We start from the raw sequence: 20806 nt of genomic DNA, 5'->3' as shown, positions 1-20806 counted from the left end.
GCCACTTGAATCTACATTGTTCTTTCCTACTATGAAGTTTCAAATTAGCAAGACTTGCAGGTTGCTCCTAACAGCACACAGACATGCAGTGAGAGTCAGCTGGTACTGAGTAGATTAGTTTGGTTACTAAGTTATCCACTTGGCATGTCATTTTTCCTGCTAATCAAATACACTGAGTAGAATAAACTACAGTCGTGCTGGAATTCACTTATACCCAGTCTAGGTGATGCTTGACCTTGGTGGGGTGTTTTTCATGGACTTTGTTTTTCCAATATGCTATTTAAAATCCTGATTACTTAAATATTTTGGAGAACCTTCATTTATCGCTACTGCTTTTAGTTTTTAACAACCTTAATGTCACAAATTTCCTATCTCTATATAGTGAACTGATTAAGTTGTCTCGGAGTAAAACTAGACATCTGCAAAAGCATCAGATTCCCTTTATGTTGGCATGTGTCAAACAGTGCAGACAACTGGAGGAATTTATGTCTGGACGGTGTGTGACTTACCTGAACAGAGTGATCTTCAAAACCTTACTGCCAGGTATACTGGGGTGAACATATGAAACCTGGCCAGTAAGAAAAGGAGGAAAGTGAGACTGGACTTATCTGTGATTGGGGGATCCTATGTTCTCTGCATCCTTAATAGTAGCACATTTTAGTAACGACGTAACCACACATCGGTGAAAGGGGTAGATGAACCATGCATGACTAAGTAAGCCTCACCACGCATGTCTCAGATGCTGCCTAATTTATGGCATTGGCACCCTAAACTCGGAAGATATTTATATCTCGTTGTCTACTTGTACAGAATGATTGCACCCACAAATTTCCGAGGTGCTACTGATCTCATGCTACGAGAAGCTGCTGGGTGGGACTCCTCGAGAATCTCCAGGGAAATCTGAACAGGAAAAGAGATTTCTTCCTTTACTTTGAGTGTTTGAGCACGTTCTCCTATGTAGACTTTGTATGAATTTATTAATGAGGCTATGGGTGTGTGCCTCTTGCTTTTCTGTGTTTCCTTCCATCGTTCCTGGCTTATAACTCCTTCCATACTTCATTAAAAAGTTCAGTTTCTTCTCTTCAAAGCAAAACCCATAAAGTCTCATCTCCTTGCTTTGAAGTTCGTCAGTAAGGAAATCCGTGACCCTCTTTTTCTGGTAGTAGATAGGACCCCGTTTCAGAAGGGATCTGACCTGTCCTCAAAGGGAACACTGAGAAACCTGAATAAGGAGAGGGTGCTGCCCCACCCACCCTGGCATGAGATCACACTCTTCCCATCACGGTTCACATCACTGCCCCACTCCACGACTGCTTGTGCAGTTCAGTTTCATAGAAGCCATGGAGGCAGTTTAGATGCTGGATAGCTATGCACATGGAGGGCGCTAACGGGTGGGGAACTAAGAGAGTGCACAGAAACTAGGAGCTCCTTCCATATTGTGTCCTGTGTATCTCTACCAACAGCCTTTGTAACGAGCCGGTACACCCAGATGTTTCCTTAGTTTTGTGAGCATCTAAGGAGGGGCTTGCAGAACTCCAATCTATAGATACCCGGAAGCACAGGTAGAACAACCTGCCATCTAAAATGTGGGGGATTGAGAGCATCTGTAGGCACTGAGCCCTCAACCTGAGCGATCTAGGAGTCCAGATGGTGTCAGGGAGGACAGTGCTGCCGTCCACTGCCGGAGAACTGGTTTCTGTCATGCTGCTGGGGAGACATTTGCACATTTTGTAGTCAGATGTAATTTGTGTTTGAACAGATTAGGAAGCACGGTTTGCGTCTGAGCTGGTTTCTCCTTTATCTTCAGAATCACAGAGCCCAAGCACGGGTTGGAATAGTGCAACAGAGCCCTGAATTCAAGTGCTGGGTTTGCTTTTTTATGGTACTGAGCCTCAAACTTTATAGACTCACTGCTGGTTTCATTTCTCACTAACATGTGTCTCCGCTTCCTTGTCTGTGTAATGAATTTGTTGGTAGCATTTCTCTCAGTGTTATGTACTTATGAAATGATTTTGTGTGTTTTCATGCAGAGTTTTGGGGGAAAGGCTGGTGTCCAATAAGTCATATTTAATGTTAGCCCCTACTTTACTGCAAGAGGGTAGGGATTTCTGTGCATTTTTGTTTGCAGTTGCTTCCTCAGTGATGCAACAGGTCTGGCACATGTATGTACCCTACAAATATTTACTGGATGAACATTTTGCTAATTTTGTCATCTGTGAAGTAGAAAGAAGCAATGATAGTAAATGCTTCATAGTGCTTATCTTAAATTATGTATGGGAAGGGCATAAAGCTGGCCGTTGTCATCATAATCATTACTGTATGAAAGGGAAGTCATTGAGTCATGTGTCCCTCGCTGTGCCTCCACACTGTTCTCTGCATCTCACATGACCTTAATTGTAAGGGTCTTTCCCCTTTCATTCCACATGTCAAATCTTGTCACCATGTTTTATCTTAATCAATAGTGTTTGGGTTTTTTTTTTACTTCCATGAACAGGTTTTCTTAAGAGATAAATATATTATCATGAATCTCACTACATAAACAATGAAACTATTGACCACTTCATCTTTCTTGTTTTTTTCTCTTATCATGTTTGAATACATTTTTACCTCTTTAACTTCTGTAAGTTTTGGATTGGCCAGCTGCTAAACTGTAACATCTGTTTTTTACTTTCAAAATCTGCCAAATAAAAACTAAAAATACCTTTGAAAATTTCCGAAGTTTAGGCCTTATTTCTACCATATTGACATAAGACTAGGAATGAGAAAAAAAAGATTGTTCACTTCAGATTTCATAGTATGGTCTGGTATCTATAATATTTGTTATGTTTTATACGGGAAGCAAATATAGATTTAACCTAACTCTGGAGGTAAAATAAGCAGTATGACTTTAAGGTTGGATTGTCCGCATTTATATTTGGTGAAGAAATTTACAGTACAATCATATTTATCAGTTCTGTTTTCTATGTCTTTCCACTGTCTTAGTTACACATGAGCACATGTAACATCTGTGACATGGTATGCAGACATTAACCTGAAGTCAGCCGTGCAGGACACAGACCTGCACTCCCTCAGTAAGCATGTATCATACGTGAGCCTTTTCCATCACGTCTGCACAGAAGGTACTGCTAGGGTTGATGCAACACTTGACATATCAGTGTGCTGTGTTTTTATAAATATATCTATAAAATACATTGGCCTGGAGTTATCAAGTAGCCTACTTTACTAGCCTATGCAAAACATTTTTGTCTATTCTGAAAGATGCTGTACATGTTTTCTAGTGGAATTTTTCAGGATTTTATTTTTAGAAAGCAATTTATTATGTTTGTGACTCCAATCTCTCATTATGTTTGGATGGATAAGAGAATTAAAAATAAGTTGGGATCCTGGATTATAATATTCTAGACATATACTTGTTTCTATGTAATGAAATATAGTGGCTCATCATTTGAGAAGTAAATGCAAAAATATGTACAATGTGTAGCTACACATAGACTGCATATGCGTGTGCTAACCATGTAGCTACACATGCTAGACTACATATGCATGGACCACATTTACATTGTGTCTTGTATTTGGACAATTTCCAATTTTATTAGTAGTTTGATTATATGCATTTTGAATTCACCAGGGATGACAGTAGATGTGTCTGAACAGAACAGGGACTAATAACTGGGCTTGATAAAAATGTGCAAACAGCTCACATATGTTGGTACACTCTGTGTTCCCAGCACTCAAGAGACTGGGGCAGCAAGATTCTAAATCTGAGGTGAGTCTGGGCTACATAATGAGACCCATCTCAAAAACAGAAGTGCAAAGAGTGCTAAATATCATTAAATACATATCTTTATGTGAAACTAGAAATATTTTTAAAGCAATTGCGCATAGGACTAATAAAGTAGAATCCAATTTTCCTCAATAATTTCAGATTATGCTCTAAATTACCATGTGAAACTAGAGTTATCTGATCATGTTGCGATCCATCTCTGTATGTGTTCGTTCTTTTTTCCTTAAACCCTTCTTCCCCCAAGTAAAGTAGCCTTTCTCCCTTGGCCTGAGTTTCCGAGCTGAACTCTGATGATTTTATTTGATTTTCATTATTTAAAAATTTGACCAAAAACTGCAAAGATGACTCAGTGGTCAAGAGCACTGCTGCTTTCCCAGAGGACCTGAGTTTGGTTCCCAGCATCCACATCAGGTGACTCACAACCACCTGTAACTCCAGCTCTGGGGGGAATCTCATGCTTTGACCTCTGAAGGCACCAGCACTCAGATGTGTGCAGGCGCACATACACTCACACATACACACATACATACATACATACATACATACATACACATACAAGCATACATTTACACACGCACACATATATACTCAGTCACAGTCACAGAAGATTTTAAAATAAATGAATAAATCACTGGTGGAATGCTAGTCAGTTATTTTCAGCACTCACTGACATCATGACTGACAGTCCAGAAAATATAAGATGACTTTCAACAAATCCTTCCCGCTTCTATACGTCTGTGAGTTTTTCTCTGTTCCTATGATGGAATTTTTGTTTAATGGTAAACAGCTCCCATTCTTTCAGTTAAACTGGTGTGTATGAAAACATGTTCCTAGAGCTCTCTGATCTGCATCTGTTCTTTGTGCTGTTGATAGTAACAGAGTGAATACTGAAAAGGAGACTGGACTCCCAGCTGTGGGAATATTAACAAGAAAGGATGCATGTTTAGCTGAAAAACAGGAAAACTTGGTCTAAATAACAACCTTTTTGTTAGAGTGGCAGTTTTTTTGTGCTGAAGGTTTTGCGTCTTTAGGAAGAGGTGAGAGTATTGTTCCGTGTGGGCATTCTCATCCCTCCTGAACAGCCATGTCTGACAGCCAAGCTTTAACCTATTCTGTGTGGCCCATCCCTTTTCTCTGCTCCACCCTTGGCTTCTCTCCAGCCTATAGGTCCTCCTTCCTACTGTCTTCAAACCTCTTCTCTTCTCAAATGCCACCCAGCCAGTCACAGCTATGGTGTTCCTAGACCGCCGTGCGCCCGTGCCCTTGCCTCTGTTTGCATTTATTTTCACTTTTAACATCATGTTGTCTACCGATTTATTGCTGCTTGCTAACTCCTGTCTTCTGGCAATACACACACACACACACACACACACACACACTTACTTCACTTTGGTCTCAGTGGGGGACTTTCTACTGCTTTGAAAACTGTTGTATTTAAGCATCTACCAGGATACCTGGCATTTGCCAGAAGCTTAGTTAACTAACTGAACTTGAACATTTGAATCTCCTGGTAATTCAAATAAAAAACCTGTGCCCGTGTGAGATCAGTGGTGTGTGTGTGTGTGTGTGTGTGTGTGTGTGTGTGAGAGAGAGAGAGAGAGAGAGAGAGACTCTTTAGGAAAATAGAGAGAGTAAATGCCTTCCCTAAGGTTTTATATACTTAGATTTCTCTTCTCACTCCTAGTAAAGTGTATCAAATTTGCTTTGTGCTCAGGGACAGAGATTTCCATCTTGCAGAAACATTCTGGTAACTTTGCTTATCAACTGTGTTGTTTTTTAGTAAGTCTGTGTTGTTTCCAAACTTATGTTAAGATGTAACCTTTCACCATGCTGTTACACTTGATGGTGTTATTCTTAGCAAGAGTGGGCAGCTGATTGCTTTATGTAGAGGAAGAAAGAATCAGAGATTCTTGGAATGAACACTAACTTTACAAACGTCATTGTGCTTTTCCCCGGCTTTGCTGCTTCTCATGTCTCTTTCTAAAGAACTCTCCTGTTGACTTTTTACCGTTACTTTAAAATGTAATGGGTTAAAATGAAAGGGTTAATGTAGGTTTTCATAAGACCTGGTTAAAATGTTGTTAAGATAGCGTTTCTCATCCACACCTGAGGACTGCGAACAGCCGCTGAAGGGAAATTAAGGGAAAGAGGCTACCAGGAATTTTCCTGCATATCACCACTCCGAGCTGCCAGGCTCATTACACATAATTAGTCACCATTCTCAGGTGCTGGCCATGCCAAAGGGGGAAACAGCGGCATCTACCAGGGGTCTGCAGGCCAGAACCTGAGTTGCGCCGAGCATCAGTGCCGCGGTGCCGCCCCCTCCAGCCGCTGATTGGCGGCAAGCTCAGCATCAGCAGCATCTCCCAGCGAGGGAGGGCGCCCGGGCAAGCGGCTCCAGCCTCCGGGATCCTCAGCTCCCCTTAGCGACACTTCGAACTTCCACAGTGAGCGGCAGCTCCTCTAGACGACTTTCCTCCGGATCCCTCTCCAGCAAAGCCAAAGTCCCGGCCACATCCCAGCCGGGTTGGGTCGGGGAGACAGGGACCGGAACCCTGGGGTTCCGCGGTACCAGCCCGGCCCCCGACTCCCCAGCTCTGGAACCGCAGCGGTCGCCGCGCGCCAGCCGCCAAGACGCCTCGTATCTTGTACCGCGGGAAAAGCGGGTCCTCCAGCAAGATGGGCCGGCAGGGCTTGGGGGGCACGGGTGCCGCGGGGCGCTCCATGCAGCGCTCCCAGAGCCGGAGCAGCCTCTCCGCCTCCTTTGAAGCTCTAGCAGGCTACTTTCCCTGCATGAACTCCCTGGAAGAAGAGGAAGGAGGTGAGGACCGCTGTTCCCTCCCCTCTTGGATAGCGTTTCTGTTGTAGATCCTTTGGGAACCGTGGCGGGAGGGTTGGCTTCAGGCAAGAACGCAAAATAGCCTCTGCGCTGCGGGAACTGTGCCTGGAAGACCCCTAGAGCACTGGGCTGAGAAGCACTGTTTGCAGGTTGTTAGAGCTCTACAGGCTCTCCCGGGAAATAGTTGGCCTAGTGAGACTGAATTATGGAGTTGGGTGCTGAATGAGTCTGTAAGACTGGATGGAGGCAGGCGGCGCCTCCTGGGTGCCCCCCACCCTATTTGCTTTTGGTGATTTCCTAAGTCTGCAGGCTGTGTGTCAGTCAGCATGTAGTCTGGAAGACAGAAATCTCGGGAAACTAAGGAGGACGGCAGCAGCAAAACTTGAGGTGTCCCAGCCTGTGACAGCCAAGAGCAGGGTGCAGAGGTGGGGGGACTGTGCGGCGGACAGGTAGACAGTGGACACACTAAAGAAGCGATTGCACTGTGTGCTCTCGGAACTTGGTTCTCTAGATGCCGGTGTGTGATTCTGGCTGTTGGCTGTCTCTTCTGTTCAACAATGCCTCTGTAGGTAAAAGGGACTGGCCATATCAAACTTTTCACCGAGACATTTGCTGGCCTACGTGAAGTTTTGAATTACAGATCCTGCTTTTCCTTGATGAAGAACTCTCATAAGACTTGGCAACCAACACTGAAAATTTTGTTCATAAGCTAATTAATGTTTATAATAATGTTAGAAACTGAGTAATAACGTTAGAAATACTGTTTGCGAACCGCGCCTGTCCTAGGCCTCTACCCACAGCAACCTGGTTGTCCTGATCACTCTGCTGTGTAGAATTAAAGATGTGCTTGCTTTCGTTTCTTACCAGGAATCCACCCAGCTCTAGTTTCCCATGCTTTCTCTGGAGAGGGAGGGACAAGGTAGCTGCCGAGCAATCGGTGCTATGGTCAGTCTTCAGACCGATCACTGCAGCTGCCCAAGGTTCTTCTGGCTTGCTGTTGAATGTTAATTTGCTATAAACAAAGACACGTAAATACAGATGTAACACTAGAGTAACTCCCTATGTAACTGTGACTTTTGGTTTTCATCCTTAGCCTTGTTTTTATGTTTTGTGCATTTATATCTGATTTATTTATAATTCTAGGAAAGGAACAAAGTCAAACAATTAAAAATCAGTTCACTGAATAACTGGACAACCATAACTGTAGCTGGTTTTTGGAACTCCTAATTTGCTAGGCACTGCTTATGTCCTACAGTGTTTAGCCTTGAGGGCTCATAACCTTTTTAGCCATGTTTCACAAGTGAGGATGCTAAGGCAAGAAGAAATTCACAAGCTTGACCAGCCAGTTGGCTGTGGAGATAACACTTGAAGTCTGGAGTCACAAGCACAGTCTGTGTGCTCAGCTCCCAGGTTCTAGATTGTTCTTTATGGATACTTGACTGCACACACTCACTAACCTAGTAAGTATGGAAGCTATAATTCAAAGTTAAGTGTGTCTGAAAATAGCTATATTTAAATAAGATGTAGACTATTGTAAACTTATTTCTAAGCATGTTTGATGCCAATTCCTCAATCTTGAGTTTACTCCACATAAGCTAACCCTTCTTCAGGAATTACTAGGATTTGGGGGTTTACAAGATACCACTCTAAAAGCATTTTCGAGACAGTAAAAAAGGCTTAAACAAAATGTGGATATTTTTCAAAATTGGAAGTACAATCACTTATCTGTATCTCATAAGACAAATCCCAAAGGAAGTTTCTACATATACACATGAGAAACTGGAACAGATCTCTGTGCAATAATATTGCTTCTTGAGTTGCCAAGACAAAATGTTCCACAAGGATGGTAGCATTTTTAAATGCTCCATATATGCCTCTGCTCGCAACATGGAGGGGGCTCTGCACGAATGAGTCCTTTATTGGCCCAGAGTCAACTGACAGCCACGAGAAATGAATCCAATCTAACTTCTTTGGCTTCACGACACTGCTTGACTCTCGCAATTCCTGTGTTTTCAGAAACTGTTCAACATCCCCACAGCTCTGTGAGACTTAGACACCAAGCTTCCAGAGCAGAACTTCTCTGTCATGTTTGTTCTGTTGAGACACCCATGCAGAACACATGAAGTTCACGTGGGTAACATGCTTAGACACGTTACTATAGTCGTAGCTGTGAGACCTATTCTAGCTCACAAGAAAAGGAAATGCCTCCAAAGGTGACTTCCAAGTTCATAGAGAACAGTTGATTTAATGGAAGCAGTGATCTCCCAGTCACTGTGATTGACTAAATTATCAGTCTGCTCAGTAAACCAGGTGGATATCGCTCATGTTTGCCTTTTCTTCTCTTCCTTTTTTTGAAATCATTTAAAAGGTCCCCCAGAAATAGTGCAATAGCTGAATTCTCACCTCATTCTTACACAGTGTCCCTAGGCATTGTCGTTCTCTACAGAAAGTGCCCAAGAGATCACTAAAGAGACCAAATTCTTCCCAATCATGTATTCAGAAATACTCGTGGAGGGCACCTGATGTGTTTGTAGCTGTGAGAGTGTGCACTGTCTCACCTTCTTAGGGTCTAACGAAGAAAATAGGAACAACTCTTCCTAACCGTAACAAATGGTAGTGAGGTAAGATGCAGTGTAATTGAGACATGAAGAAAGCCTGCCTTAGGAATTAAAGAAGGGTCCCCTGAGAGAGTGTGAAATGCTGATTCAGGCATCAGTAATATGAGCTTCCAGTCTCATAAAACTACATCCTGCACATATTCGGAAACTGTTTGTCCAGATTCCTCAGCTAGGAAGTAGTGGAATTGGGGTATAAAGGCGTAGTGTTTACACTGCTGACTGCGTGCTTTAAGTGTTGATTCATGGCTGTTATATTGTATCATCTCCTCGTTGGAGGCTATGGTCCTGAAAACTGAGCCCAGTAATGGTTAGCATTAATCATGTAGCTTCTCTGTATTTCCTTCTTTTATTTCATGGGAATTCTTCAAGATTATTTTTGTTGTTTTGCTCTTGTGAAAATATAGACTCAGAGAAGGTAAACACATTGCCTACAGATAACAAATCCCAGTGTGGCTGATTTGAGTCAGGCTAGAAGCAAAGTTAATTTACTGTGCAGACAGACTGGTCTTTGTTTCATCTTTTCCGCATACTTGCAAGTTTGTTTTTTCATCCTCTGCCCTGTGTATATTCCAGAAAGACATTCTCCATAGCTCTGGAGCTATTTTAGAGAAAACTAATAGAAAGACTACTCTTCCTGTTAAAATTATATTCTCCCATTTTATCTTTATCCTCTTTGAACATGTTATATTTTCTCTGTGTAACCTATTTGGTTCCAACAGTAAGTCTTCCTTCCTGATATAAGCCATTAGAATTGATTGACTATTTGAGTATTTTGGGCAATTACAAGAATATAGAAACTATTTCAGGCAATATGCCCTTCCATTTGTAATTGTAGAAGCAACCCTACAGTTTCCCATCCATTGATTCCACGAAAAAAAACGTTAGTGTGGCAAAGTTGCCGATGCATAAGAGTCTCATAGAGGCCATCTCCATGTTCCCTGCGGTTTTAAGCTCATGGTCCTTAGTTCGTTATGTCTATACTATGTGACAAATTTCACTTCCCCAGTATTTTAGACCTTACCACCTCTAATTGAAACTTAATTTGACCACCATGAACAAAAGATCCTGTCAACTCCACACAAAGTAACTAAATAAGTTAGCATTTAATTCCTTCTATGTACCAGTCATTTGAAAATTAAAACATAAGAAAACCAACAAAGAAATGAAAGTAGTTTAAGAATCACTAGAAAACCAAGGAAACCCCATCTGCATATGATAGCGGCCATGAGGATTATCAAAGGAAAACCCCATCTGCATATGATAGAGGCCGTGAGGATTATTAAAGGAAAGATCCTTTCATCTGGTCACAGCGGTGCACACCTGACACTCTGGTACAAGAGAGTGAGAGGCAAGGGGACCACACATTTGAGGCCACTGTGAGCTAGATAGAAACCAGCTCAGTAACAGGACTTATGTAAACACACACACACCTTAGGTGGCCGTTCATTCAATGGGATGATGAGAATCCTGGTGTGGAGTTGGTAATACTGTCTTTCCTGAGGAACAGAGCTTCACCTCTGCTCTGGTGTCGAGTTGGTAATACTGTCTTTCCTGAGGAACAGAGCTTCACCTCTGCTCTGGTGTCGAGTTGGTAATACTGTCTTTCCTGAGGAACAGAGCTTCACCTCTGCTCTGGTGTCGAGTTGGTAATACTGTCTTTCCTGAGGAACAGAGCTTCACCTCTGCTCTGGTGTCAAGTTGGTAATACTGTCTTTCCTGAGGAACAGAACTTCACCTCTGCTCTGGTGTGGAGTTGGTAATACTGTCTTTCCTGAGGAACAGAGCTTCACCTTTGCTCTGGTGAAGTAAAGTATCCTCCATGCTTGCCAGGGTCATCCTGCTAAGTGCAGAAAGCAGGTGCTGCCACCAGCACTGAGTAGCTGTCCTGTGCTTTTCCATTTCAGCTGAACACAAGCAAAACCAGCTCTCCCTCTAGACTGTTTCCCAGTGTGTGATCTAGGGCTTTGAAGTCTGATCACAGTATTTACACACTTTCTGAAGCCAAAGTGGGGCAAGAGAGATGCAGAGACGGCTGTCTTAGTTAAGTGTCTATAACTGTGAAGATGCACCGTGACCACAGCAACCCTTACGAAGGAAAGCATCTAGTTGAGGTGGCAGCTTACAGTTCAGAGGTGCAGTCCATCACCGTCATGGCAGGGAGCATGGCAGCTGGGAGTATGGTGGTATGTAGGCAGATATGGAGCTGGAGAATTCTACATATTGACCTCCAGGCAACAGGAAGATAACTGATTAACTGAGTGTGACTTGAGCATATATGAGACCTGAAAGCCCGCCTTCACAGTGACACACTTCCTCTATCAAGATACATCTACTCCAAACAGGTCACACCTCTTAATAGTGTCACTTCCTTTGGGGACCATTTTCTTTCAAATCACCATGTTCTACTACTGGGCCCCCATAAACTTGTAACAATACCACAATGCAAATATGCATTCATCCCAACTTCAAAAGTCCCCGTAGTCTGTCACAGTCTCAGCCATGTTTTAGAGTCCCAAATTCAAAGTCTCTTCTCAGAGTCATGCAAATTCCGTAGCCCCTTTCTTCTCTCCATAACCCTAAAACCAGAGCCACGTGGTCAAAGCTGCCAAATTCCACTGCTTGCTGGGGCTGGAACACGTCCCCTTGTTCAATTATATCTTCATCAGCTTTCTTTTTCCGATAGTTTTCTTTACTGCCTAAGCTTGACTGTCCTTGAACTTGTTCTGTAGACCAGACTGACCTCAAACTCAGAAATCTGCTGGCCTCTGCCTTAATTCCTTTTCACTAGTTGAAAACTTGGTTGGGTGGGATCTTGTCCTGAGGTCACCACTCCCTTTATTCCATTTCTTCATCTGTCTATCTCCTTGAACACAGGATTTAGTTCTGTTCCACTTCCTGGAGCTCCTTTCCTTTTCACAATTTTCATTTTGGAATTTACCCTGCTCATCCTGCTCCTTTTCATTATAATCTTCATTAGAGTTACTGCTAATAACCACACAATAAAGTCTATACTAGGCTCTTCTGAGATTTCCTCTGTCTGCGGAATTAATATAAAACTCTTCACTTTAGCCTCAGGCAGACTCTTTAAACAAGGGCAAAATGCAGCCACATTCTTCACCAAAATATCAGAAGAATGCTCTCTAGGCAACATAGTAAAATTCTTCTCCTCTGAAACCTCTTGAGTGAGCCTCCACAGTTGATCAGATCACACAGGGCAACACTGTCTTCCCCTCTCCTCCTAGTATGACCCAGTAGACAACACTTAAAGCATGACACTGTTTTCCTAACCCAAAGTACCAAAGTCCAGATGCCTCTAAATAAAACTGTGGTCAGGCCTATCACAGCAATACCCCATCCCTGGTACCAACTTCTGCCTTAGTTAGGTTTTTATTACTGTGAAGAGACGCCATGACCATGGCAACTCTTATAAAGGAAAACATTTGAGGAGGCAGCTTACAGTTTCAGAGGTTTAGCCCATTATCATCATGATGGGGAGCTCGGTGGCTGGGGTATGATGACATGCCGTCGGACATGGTGCTGGAAAGGTAGTCGAGATTCCTATATCTTGGCATACAGGCAACAGGAAGTGGTTGAGACACTGGACATGGCTTGAGCATATATGAGACCTCAAAGCCTGCCTCCATAGTCACAAACTTTGTTCAACAAGACCACATCTAGTGTGCCAGTTCCTTTGGGACCATTTTCTTTTAAACTACCACAGCTACTGTCGATCTTTTTTATAGATACCATTTTTCTTACATTATAATTTTATATGAAATATCATTTCATTAAGTGAGTCTAAATATTTAAGAAGGACACATTTTTATATTAGATTTGTACTTAAGGCAGACAAAGTAAACTAAGATATTTTGGAGGTTAAAAAAAACATAAATGTATAAACACATCAACTCAGATTTGACCTAAGAATCAGCATCTTTCAGTATCTTAGGTATTGGGGGAGACTGTTTGTTTGTTCCCAGCTGCCCTGGCCCAAAATACTCACACAGAAATTGTATTAATTATAACACTGCTTGGCCAATGACTCTAGCATATTCCTAGCAAGCTCTTCATCTTAAATTAACCCATTTCTATTCACCTGTGTGTTGCCGCATGGCTGTGGCTTACCAGGCAAATTTCCAGCATCTCTCTGACTGTGTCTTCTTTCTCCCAGCATTTAGTTTGGTTTTCCCACCTAACTCTACTCTGCCCTATCACAGGCCAAAGCAGCTTCTTTATTCATTAACCAACAAAAGCAACACATACAAAAGGACTTAGGTCCAGAGTGCCCTTAAAGCAATGGTTCTCTACTTTCCTAATGCTGTGACCCTTTAATATAGTTCATCAAGTTGTGGTGACCCCAACCATAGAATTACTTTGTTGCTACTTCATAACTGTAATTTTGCTATTGTTATGAGTTGTAAATATGTTTTTTCCAGTGGTCTTGGACAACATCTGTGAAAGGGTAGTTCGCGTGTACAGGGGTCACGACAATAGCTTGAGAAACACTGCCTTAAAGTAATTGGAATCTTAATTATAGGAGTCAAAGTAGACCCCAATTTGCCTTCATACTTCACTAGATTCATTAAATCAAAGCCAGCAATGGGACAATGCGATGAAGTTTCCCTGTTGAGACATTGTGTAATGCAAAGATTTACAGAAGAAACTGGCTAAGAAGTTGTCATGGCAACCACCCATCACTATCCAGGACTGTATCCACCCTTTGCTACTAAGGACTGTATCCACCCAGTGAAAGGGCTCTCTGCTGTGATATACTAGGTCATTATTATGGGTTAAAGAAGATTATTCTGTATGTGGGTGCACCCCTCGTGGTCCTGAGTTCCTTGTTTGTGCTCTCTCTCCTTCTGCTCCTGATTTGGACCTTGAAATTTCTGTCCGGTGCTCCAATGTGGGTCTTTGTCTCTGTCTCCTTTCATCGCCTGATGAAGGTTAATATTCAGGAGGATGCCTATATGTTTTTCTTTGAGACAATGGGGATGTTCTATCGGAAACTCACCAAGGCCAGCTAGCTGGCCTGGATCTGAAAAAGCCTGGGATAAAACCAGACTCGCTGAACATAGTGGACAATGAGGACTACTGAGAACTCAAGAACAATGGCAATGGGTTTTTGATCCCACGTACTGGCTTTGTGGGAGCCTAGGCAGTTTGGATGCTCACCTTACTAGACCTGGATGGAGGTGGATGGTCCTTGGACTTCCCACAGGGCAGGAAACCCTGATTGCTCTTTGGGCTGATGAGGGAGGGGGACTTGATTGGGGGAGAGGGAGGGAAATGGGAGGCGGTGGCGGGGAAGAGACAGAAATCTTTAATAAATAAATTTTTTTAAAAAAAGAAGATTATTCTGTATTCTACCTTGTGTTGTACTGGTTTTGGATTGGGGAGGCAGGAGATCTACCTACTGCCGTGTATTCACAAGATGAGCTGTTTAAAGAAAATGCTAGCGTAAAATAATAGTTTCACTTTTAGTTTGGAAATAGTTCTCTTTTTAAATCTGGAAATAAATGGGAATGTTTGTGCATGTGTGTGTAAGTAATGTTTTTGCAGAGACTTTTCACCAAATCTCTAAAGAGAGTCATCTAGGCACCACGTTGCTCTAAAGAAATCCAGAGCAGCCTCTTCCCTTTCCTGCCCTCATTCCCACCTCACGTGACTGCTTTGCCCCCCCCCACGTGGCTCTCTTTTGCTGTTACCCAGAACACATGTCCAGTGAACCATGTTAGCAAGTAACTTCTGCATTCGTGCGTTACAGTTCCACCATTCTGTAAACTGTGCCTTTCTTAATCCTGATCCCAAAATTGCAGAGAAGAGATTTCATTGCCAGTCTAGCCCTGACTAACATACCCAGAGGCCAGGGCCTCATGTGGGGTTTAGATCGCACTGGTAATAGGCTTCTGTGGGCAGTGGTAAGGGCACCATTGTGAGCTGCTCTGACGCCCCCATAGGTAGCTGCTTTTGTCTAGCCAATACCTTGATTTAGATTTTATTTCATGAGACTAAAACACAAGGAAAATTATTTTCGCTATTGAAAATAAACAGATCAATTGTGATTGCTGCTCCTTTAGGGTCTTTGCCGCACGGGTGAAATCGATCCTTGAGGCAGAAGAGGAGCAAGGAAGGGCTGAGAACTGGGGGAGCCCATCCAGAGGTGGGGTTATTCTGGGCAATGCCAAGCTGTCTGTTCCGGGTTGGCACAGTGACTTTGTTTTTTGTCCTCAACACAATTGTAAACTTGTGTTTTTTTTTCCCATAAATCCCTTAAACTTTAAAATATTGGCAGCAAAATGTAAAAATCTCAACATTATCTGGGACAAACAAACACATTTATTGACCAAATGTGACCCAGAAAACTTGGAGTTTTCAGTTTCCACCAAGAATATTTGCTCCCTCCCATCATTTCTCAGTTCTGTGTCTTCTCATTCTCTTTGGCAACTTGGTTGTTTGGGCTTATCTCTGAAATCTCTGATAATATCCCCGCCTGCTTCCTGCTTTCTGGAGCCAGTCCTCTTCCACTGCCTCCAGAGCAATGGTCTTCACCCTGCAGCTCTTTGGGTCCATCAGCCCTTTCACAGGGGTCACCTAAGAACTTGGGAAAACACAGATATTTACATTACAGTCCATAGCAGTAGCAACTTACAGTTATGCGATAGCAGCAGAAATAATTCTATGGATGGGGTCACCACAGCGCGAGGAACTGTATTAAAGGGTCACAGTATTAGGAAAGTTGAGAGCCACTGATATAGAGCAAACCAGATTCCCATTCCTTCTAAGGAAAGCCTTCGTCCTGCTGTTCTGAGTCCTTCCACATCTAACTACTGAATGTCTGAAGCTGGCCCCCTTGCTCCAGAGTTCTGTCTCTGTGCAATCTCTCCCATTGCTACTGTGTGTACACTGTTGTTCATCAGTACTCAGTCCATCGCCTGTGAGCTCTCCTGCAAACCCCAAGAGCTTCTCTGGGTGGAGAAAACTTGTGTGGACCTCGATTTGAATTGGTAATTCCACTTCTGCCTAGTCAACGACCTAAGTAAGAAACTTAATTTCTTTTAGCTTAGCTTGTTTTTATGTGCAAAGTCTATACTAATACATATCTTGGAGTATTATTGAGACTTAATATATTATGTTAGCCCTTCTCTTATTGAAACTATTTAAGATATTTCACTTTTTTTCTGAACCTGTAGATCTCTGTTATCCAGTACACGAGGCTCGAGCCTATTTCAAGTGCTCCGTAGCCCCGTGTGTCTAGTGATGACCTTATTGGCCACTGCTCCGTTATAGAGCATCTCTCTCACTGACAGAAATTTCGCAGCGCTAGTGATGCATGGCCACTGATACCAATCTCAGCACATATCACCTTGGGAATTCATTTACTAGCTTATCTCACCTACTAAATAAAAAACTTATGTAGGTTGGAGTTGTATGATTATGTGTTACATATATGTGTATCATATATCCCTTTACATTCTAGCCCTAGCAAGTACATGGATGTGAATGGAGGCATGACCAAGGTTGCTTTCTTTTTTGTTTGCTTGGGTTTGGGATTTTTTGTTTGTTTGTTTGCTTGCTTTGGTTGGTTTAGTTTGGTTGGTTTTGGTTTTTCCAGACGGTTTCTCTGTGTAACAGCCCTAGCTGTCCTGGAACTCACTCTGTAGACCAGGCTGGCCTCGAACTCATAGAAAACTGCTTGCCTCTACCTCCTGAGTGCTGGGATTAATGGAGTGTATCAACATCCTGGCCCCAAATTTCTTCCTATGTACTTCCCAGGAAATGAAAAGGTACTGATAGACGTGAAAGGGAGCACACTGATTAACCAAGAAACTGTAGGTAAATTTTTGTAGGTAGAAGAATGTGTGAATGTCACACAGTCTCTGTACTACACCTGGAATTGCCATTATATAAACTGGTATGCACTCTTTATCCACTGAGAGATGGAACAAGTGCAAGACTTCTGTTATTTAGAAAATATCAACAGAGATCAGGCAGTTAGACAGAAAAAAAACTTTTTGCTGAACAGAAGTTGGGTCAGGCCATAGAATGTCTGTCTACAAATGCCTGGAAACCTAGCCTGGGAGCAAGGCTTGCTGCCCACAGCCACTGTAGAAGCCACCTGCCTGCATTGCTGCTAGCCACAGACCTCGCAGCTCACCCTTCACCTTGGCGGGGAGTCAGTCTATGTGTGTGACCCACTAGAAGTCAGGTGTTCTGGCTGTCACCCTGGTTAGACAAGGCCTGTGGTATATCGTCTTGATCCCAGTGGCTTGAGATGTGACATTTGCAGCTGCAGGGCTGTAGCCACATGCTTACACCCTGATTGCAAAGCAGGTAGAGAGCGGCATGTGACAGACTGAACTTCTACAGCGGAGGAGTGGAATGGTTTTCTCAGGAAGAAAATTGGCGAGACAAAACCTTTTTAAAAAATCACTAGATTATACAATATGGTTAACAGTAGCTAAAAGGCTAGCTATTAAACTCAATGTGCTTACCTCTTATTTTTATATATTTTAATAACTTGCTATTTCGCTCTATTCCTCATTTGTTCTTCCGCCCCTCCCCCACTCCTCCTCCATCTCCATTCAAATGGGATAAGGAGAAGTGGGAGGGGAATCTGTGATTGGTAAATAAAATGAATAAAAAATGATGCATTGACAAAAGAAATCCATGTTATTTACCTTAGATATCATCTATACATTTTCCTTTCCTGACTGCTCATACTCAGTGAACAAAGAGGAATAGAGCGAAATAGCAAGTTATTAAAAATATATGAAAATAAGAGAAGAAGGTATATTCTTTTGTGCTTGGGTGAAATGTTCCATAGATATCTATTAAGTCCATTTGAGTCATAACATCTGTTAGTTCCCTTGTTTCTCTATTAAGGTTCTCTCTGGCAGACCTGTCCTTTTGTGAGAGTGGAGTGTTGAGTTTCCCACTATTAATGTGTGGGATTTGATGTGTGATTTAAGCTCTAGTAATGTTTCTTTGAAAAATGTGGGTGATGTATTTAGAGCATAGATGTTCAGAACTGAGACCTTATCTTGATGGATTTTTCCCTTGATGAATATGAAATGTCCTTCATCTCTTGATTAATTTTAGTTTGAAGTCTATTTTGTTAGATATTACGATAGCTACACTGTATTGCTTCTTAGAATCATTTGATTGAAAAATCTTTTCCAACCCTCTACACTGTCTTTGAGGTTGAGGTGTGTTTCTTGTATGCAACAGAAGAATGGATCTTGTGCTAATCTATGTCTTTTTTTAATATTTATTTATTATGTATACAACATTCTGTCTGTTTGTATGCCTGAAGGCCAGAAGAGGGCACCAGACCTCATTACAGATGGTTATGAGCCACCATGTGGTTGCTGGGAATTGAACTCAGGACCTTTGGTAGAGCAGGCAATGCTCTTAACCGCTGAGCCATCTCTCCAGCCCTCCTAATCTATGTCTTTTATTGGTGAATTGAGTCCATTGATATTAAGAGATATTATTGACCAGTGATTGTTAATTCCTATTATTTTTTTATTGTGTTGGTTGTAATGGAAGTGTGTATGTTCCCCTTCTTTGGGTTTTGCTATTGTGAGATTATTTATTGCCCTTGTTTTTGTGGATGTAACTGAGTTTGTTACACTAGAGTTTGTTCTAGTACTTTCTGTAGGGCTGGATTTGTGGATAGGTATTGTTTAAATCTGGTTTTGTTGTGAAATACCTTTTTTCTCCATCTACGTTGATTGGAAGTTTTGCTGGATATAGTAGTCTAGACTGGCATCCATGGTCCTTGGATGTCTTAAAATGTTTATCCAGGACCTTCTGGCTTTCAGAGTCTCCATAGAGAAGTCAGGTGTAATTCTGATAGGTCTGCTTTTATATATTACTTGTTTGTAGCTCTTAAAATTCTTTATTTTGTATGTTTAGTGTTTTGCTGATTATGTGGTGAGGGGACTTTTGGGAGGGTTCAGTGTATTTGGTATTGTGTAAGCTTCTTGTATTTTCATGAGCATATCTTTTCTTAGGTTGGGAAAGTTTTCTTCTATGATTTTGTTGAATATGTTTTCTGTGCCTTTGAGCTGGAATTCTTCTTCTATCCCTATTATTTTTAAGTTTGCTCTTTTCATGGCTTCTGATATTTCATGGGTATTTGTGTTAGGCTTTAGCTGATAAATCTATCTCCTCTATTGTATCTTCCATGCCTGAGATTCTTTTTCATCTCTTCTATTCCATTGATGATGTTTGCATGTATAGTTCCTGTTTGCTTCCCCAGATTTTCCATTTCCAGAATTCCTTCAGTTTTTGTTTTCTTCTTTTTATTTCTGTTTTCAAGTCTTGAACAGTTTCCTTCACCTATTTTGGTTGTTTGGGTTTTTTTCTCAGCTTTCTTTGCTTTCTTTAAACGATTTCTTGATTTCTTCCAAGTTTTTTTTCACCTTTTCCTCAACTTCTTTAAGGAAATTTTTCATTTCCTCTTTAAGAGCCTTTTTAAGTTCATTTTCTTGCGTTTCAGCTGCTCAGACCTTGCTGTTGTAAGACCGCTGAGTTCTGGTGGCGCCATATTACACTTGCGGTTGTTGACTTATACTGCTGTTTACTCATGTTTTCTTCCAGCTGGTGTGGCTTGTGCCTGTGCCTGCTCTTCCAACTGGTGTGGTCTGCACCTGGGCCTATGTATCTGCTGGGGCCCGGTGGAGCGCTCACCACAGGGAGGATGTTAAGGCATATGGGGTTGGGCAGCAGAGTGGGTCTTGGCATGACAGTGTCCAGTGGGTGGTCAGGGTTTGGGTGCAGCCTGGAGGCAGGTCTCTCACCTGCCTACAACCTACATGGCTTTCTTATGTTTTAAGTTTGCTGCAACTTTGACTACCCAAATATCCATACACACAGTCATTTTTGCATGTCCCAATAATCCCTTCTCAGAAAAACTATCTTAAACTCTCACCCATTTACTGTTGTGTTCTAGAACCTTTGTGTGACTTGCAGTTCTTTTTCTCATATTAAGAGATGGTTCTTCAGTTTATGATGATATATAAGAATAAGAATCACTTATCCTGAAGATCCAGTTTAAAGCAGTAAGGTAGCGACAGCTGGGATAGAATAAAATCACCATTTAGAATAAGAAGCGACAGCAATGACAGCAAAAGAGTCCCACATGGGAACGGTCAACTCCTCCTTGGCGTGGCCAGCAGAAACTGACACGAGGGAGCACATTTATCTGCCCGCAGCCCTGCTGTTTCCTTTCCCTTACTCTCCACGGGGCCTGAAGTTTGCACCGAGGAGGAAGCTCTACAGCTTTCCACCGGCTTCTTGCTGTGCAGGTCTAGAGATTTGAACAAAATTGGATAAGGTGGGCTGCTAACTTTTTCATGTTTTTCTTCCCGAAATTCAGTTTAATTCTATGTTCCCAGTTACTTTCCAATGTAATTCCCCCCCCCTCTCCCAAAAGTGAGCTTGGATGAAGCTCTTTCCCTTGGTGTAGTAGGGCCGTGGTAATTTCCACGGAGTAAGCTGCAGAAGTGTGAACTAGTTTAGGCAATTTCACATGTGATTCGAGTCGTTTTCAGATAA

General features: G+C 42.2%; 1 protein-coding gene across 41 annotated transcripts in view; it reads left to right on the top strand.

Annotated features, from left to right (window-relative positions):
- Rims2 (regulating synaptic membrane exocytosis 2) overlaps positions 1 to 20806 on the top strand; it is a 386828-nt gene that overhangs the window by 352455 nt on the left and 13567 nt on the right. Inside the window, exon 1 of one of the 41 annotated variants that reach the window (XM_041637563.1) lies at positions 6149 to 6605. The exons of the other annotated variants lie outside the window; for them this stretch is intronic. Coding sequence (XP_041493497.1) covers positions 6464 to 6605 — 142 coding nt within the window. The 5' untranslated portion in view covers positions 6149 to 6463. Of the gene's footprint in view, positions 1 to 6148; positions 6606 to 20806 lie in introns of those variants that run through there. 41 annotated transcript variants of the gene reach the window in all.

This window comes from Microtus oregoni, unplaced genomic scaffold, assembly GCF_018167655.1.
Source record: "Microtus oregoni isolate MIOR12 unplaced genomic scaffold, Mior012 000053F_ref0000044, whole genome shotgun sequence".
Classification (NCBI taxonomy): Eukaryota; Metazoa; Chordata; class Mammalia; order Rodentia; family Cricetidae; genus Microtus; species Microtus oregoni.
Note: the sequence above shows the minus strand (reverse complement) of the source record. Positions and strands in the feature narration are given on the sequence as shown.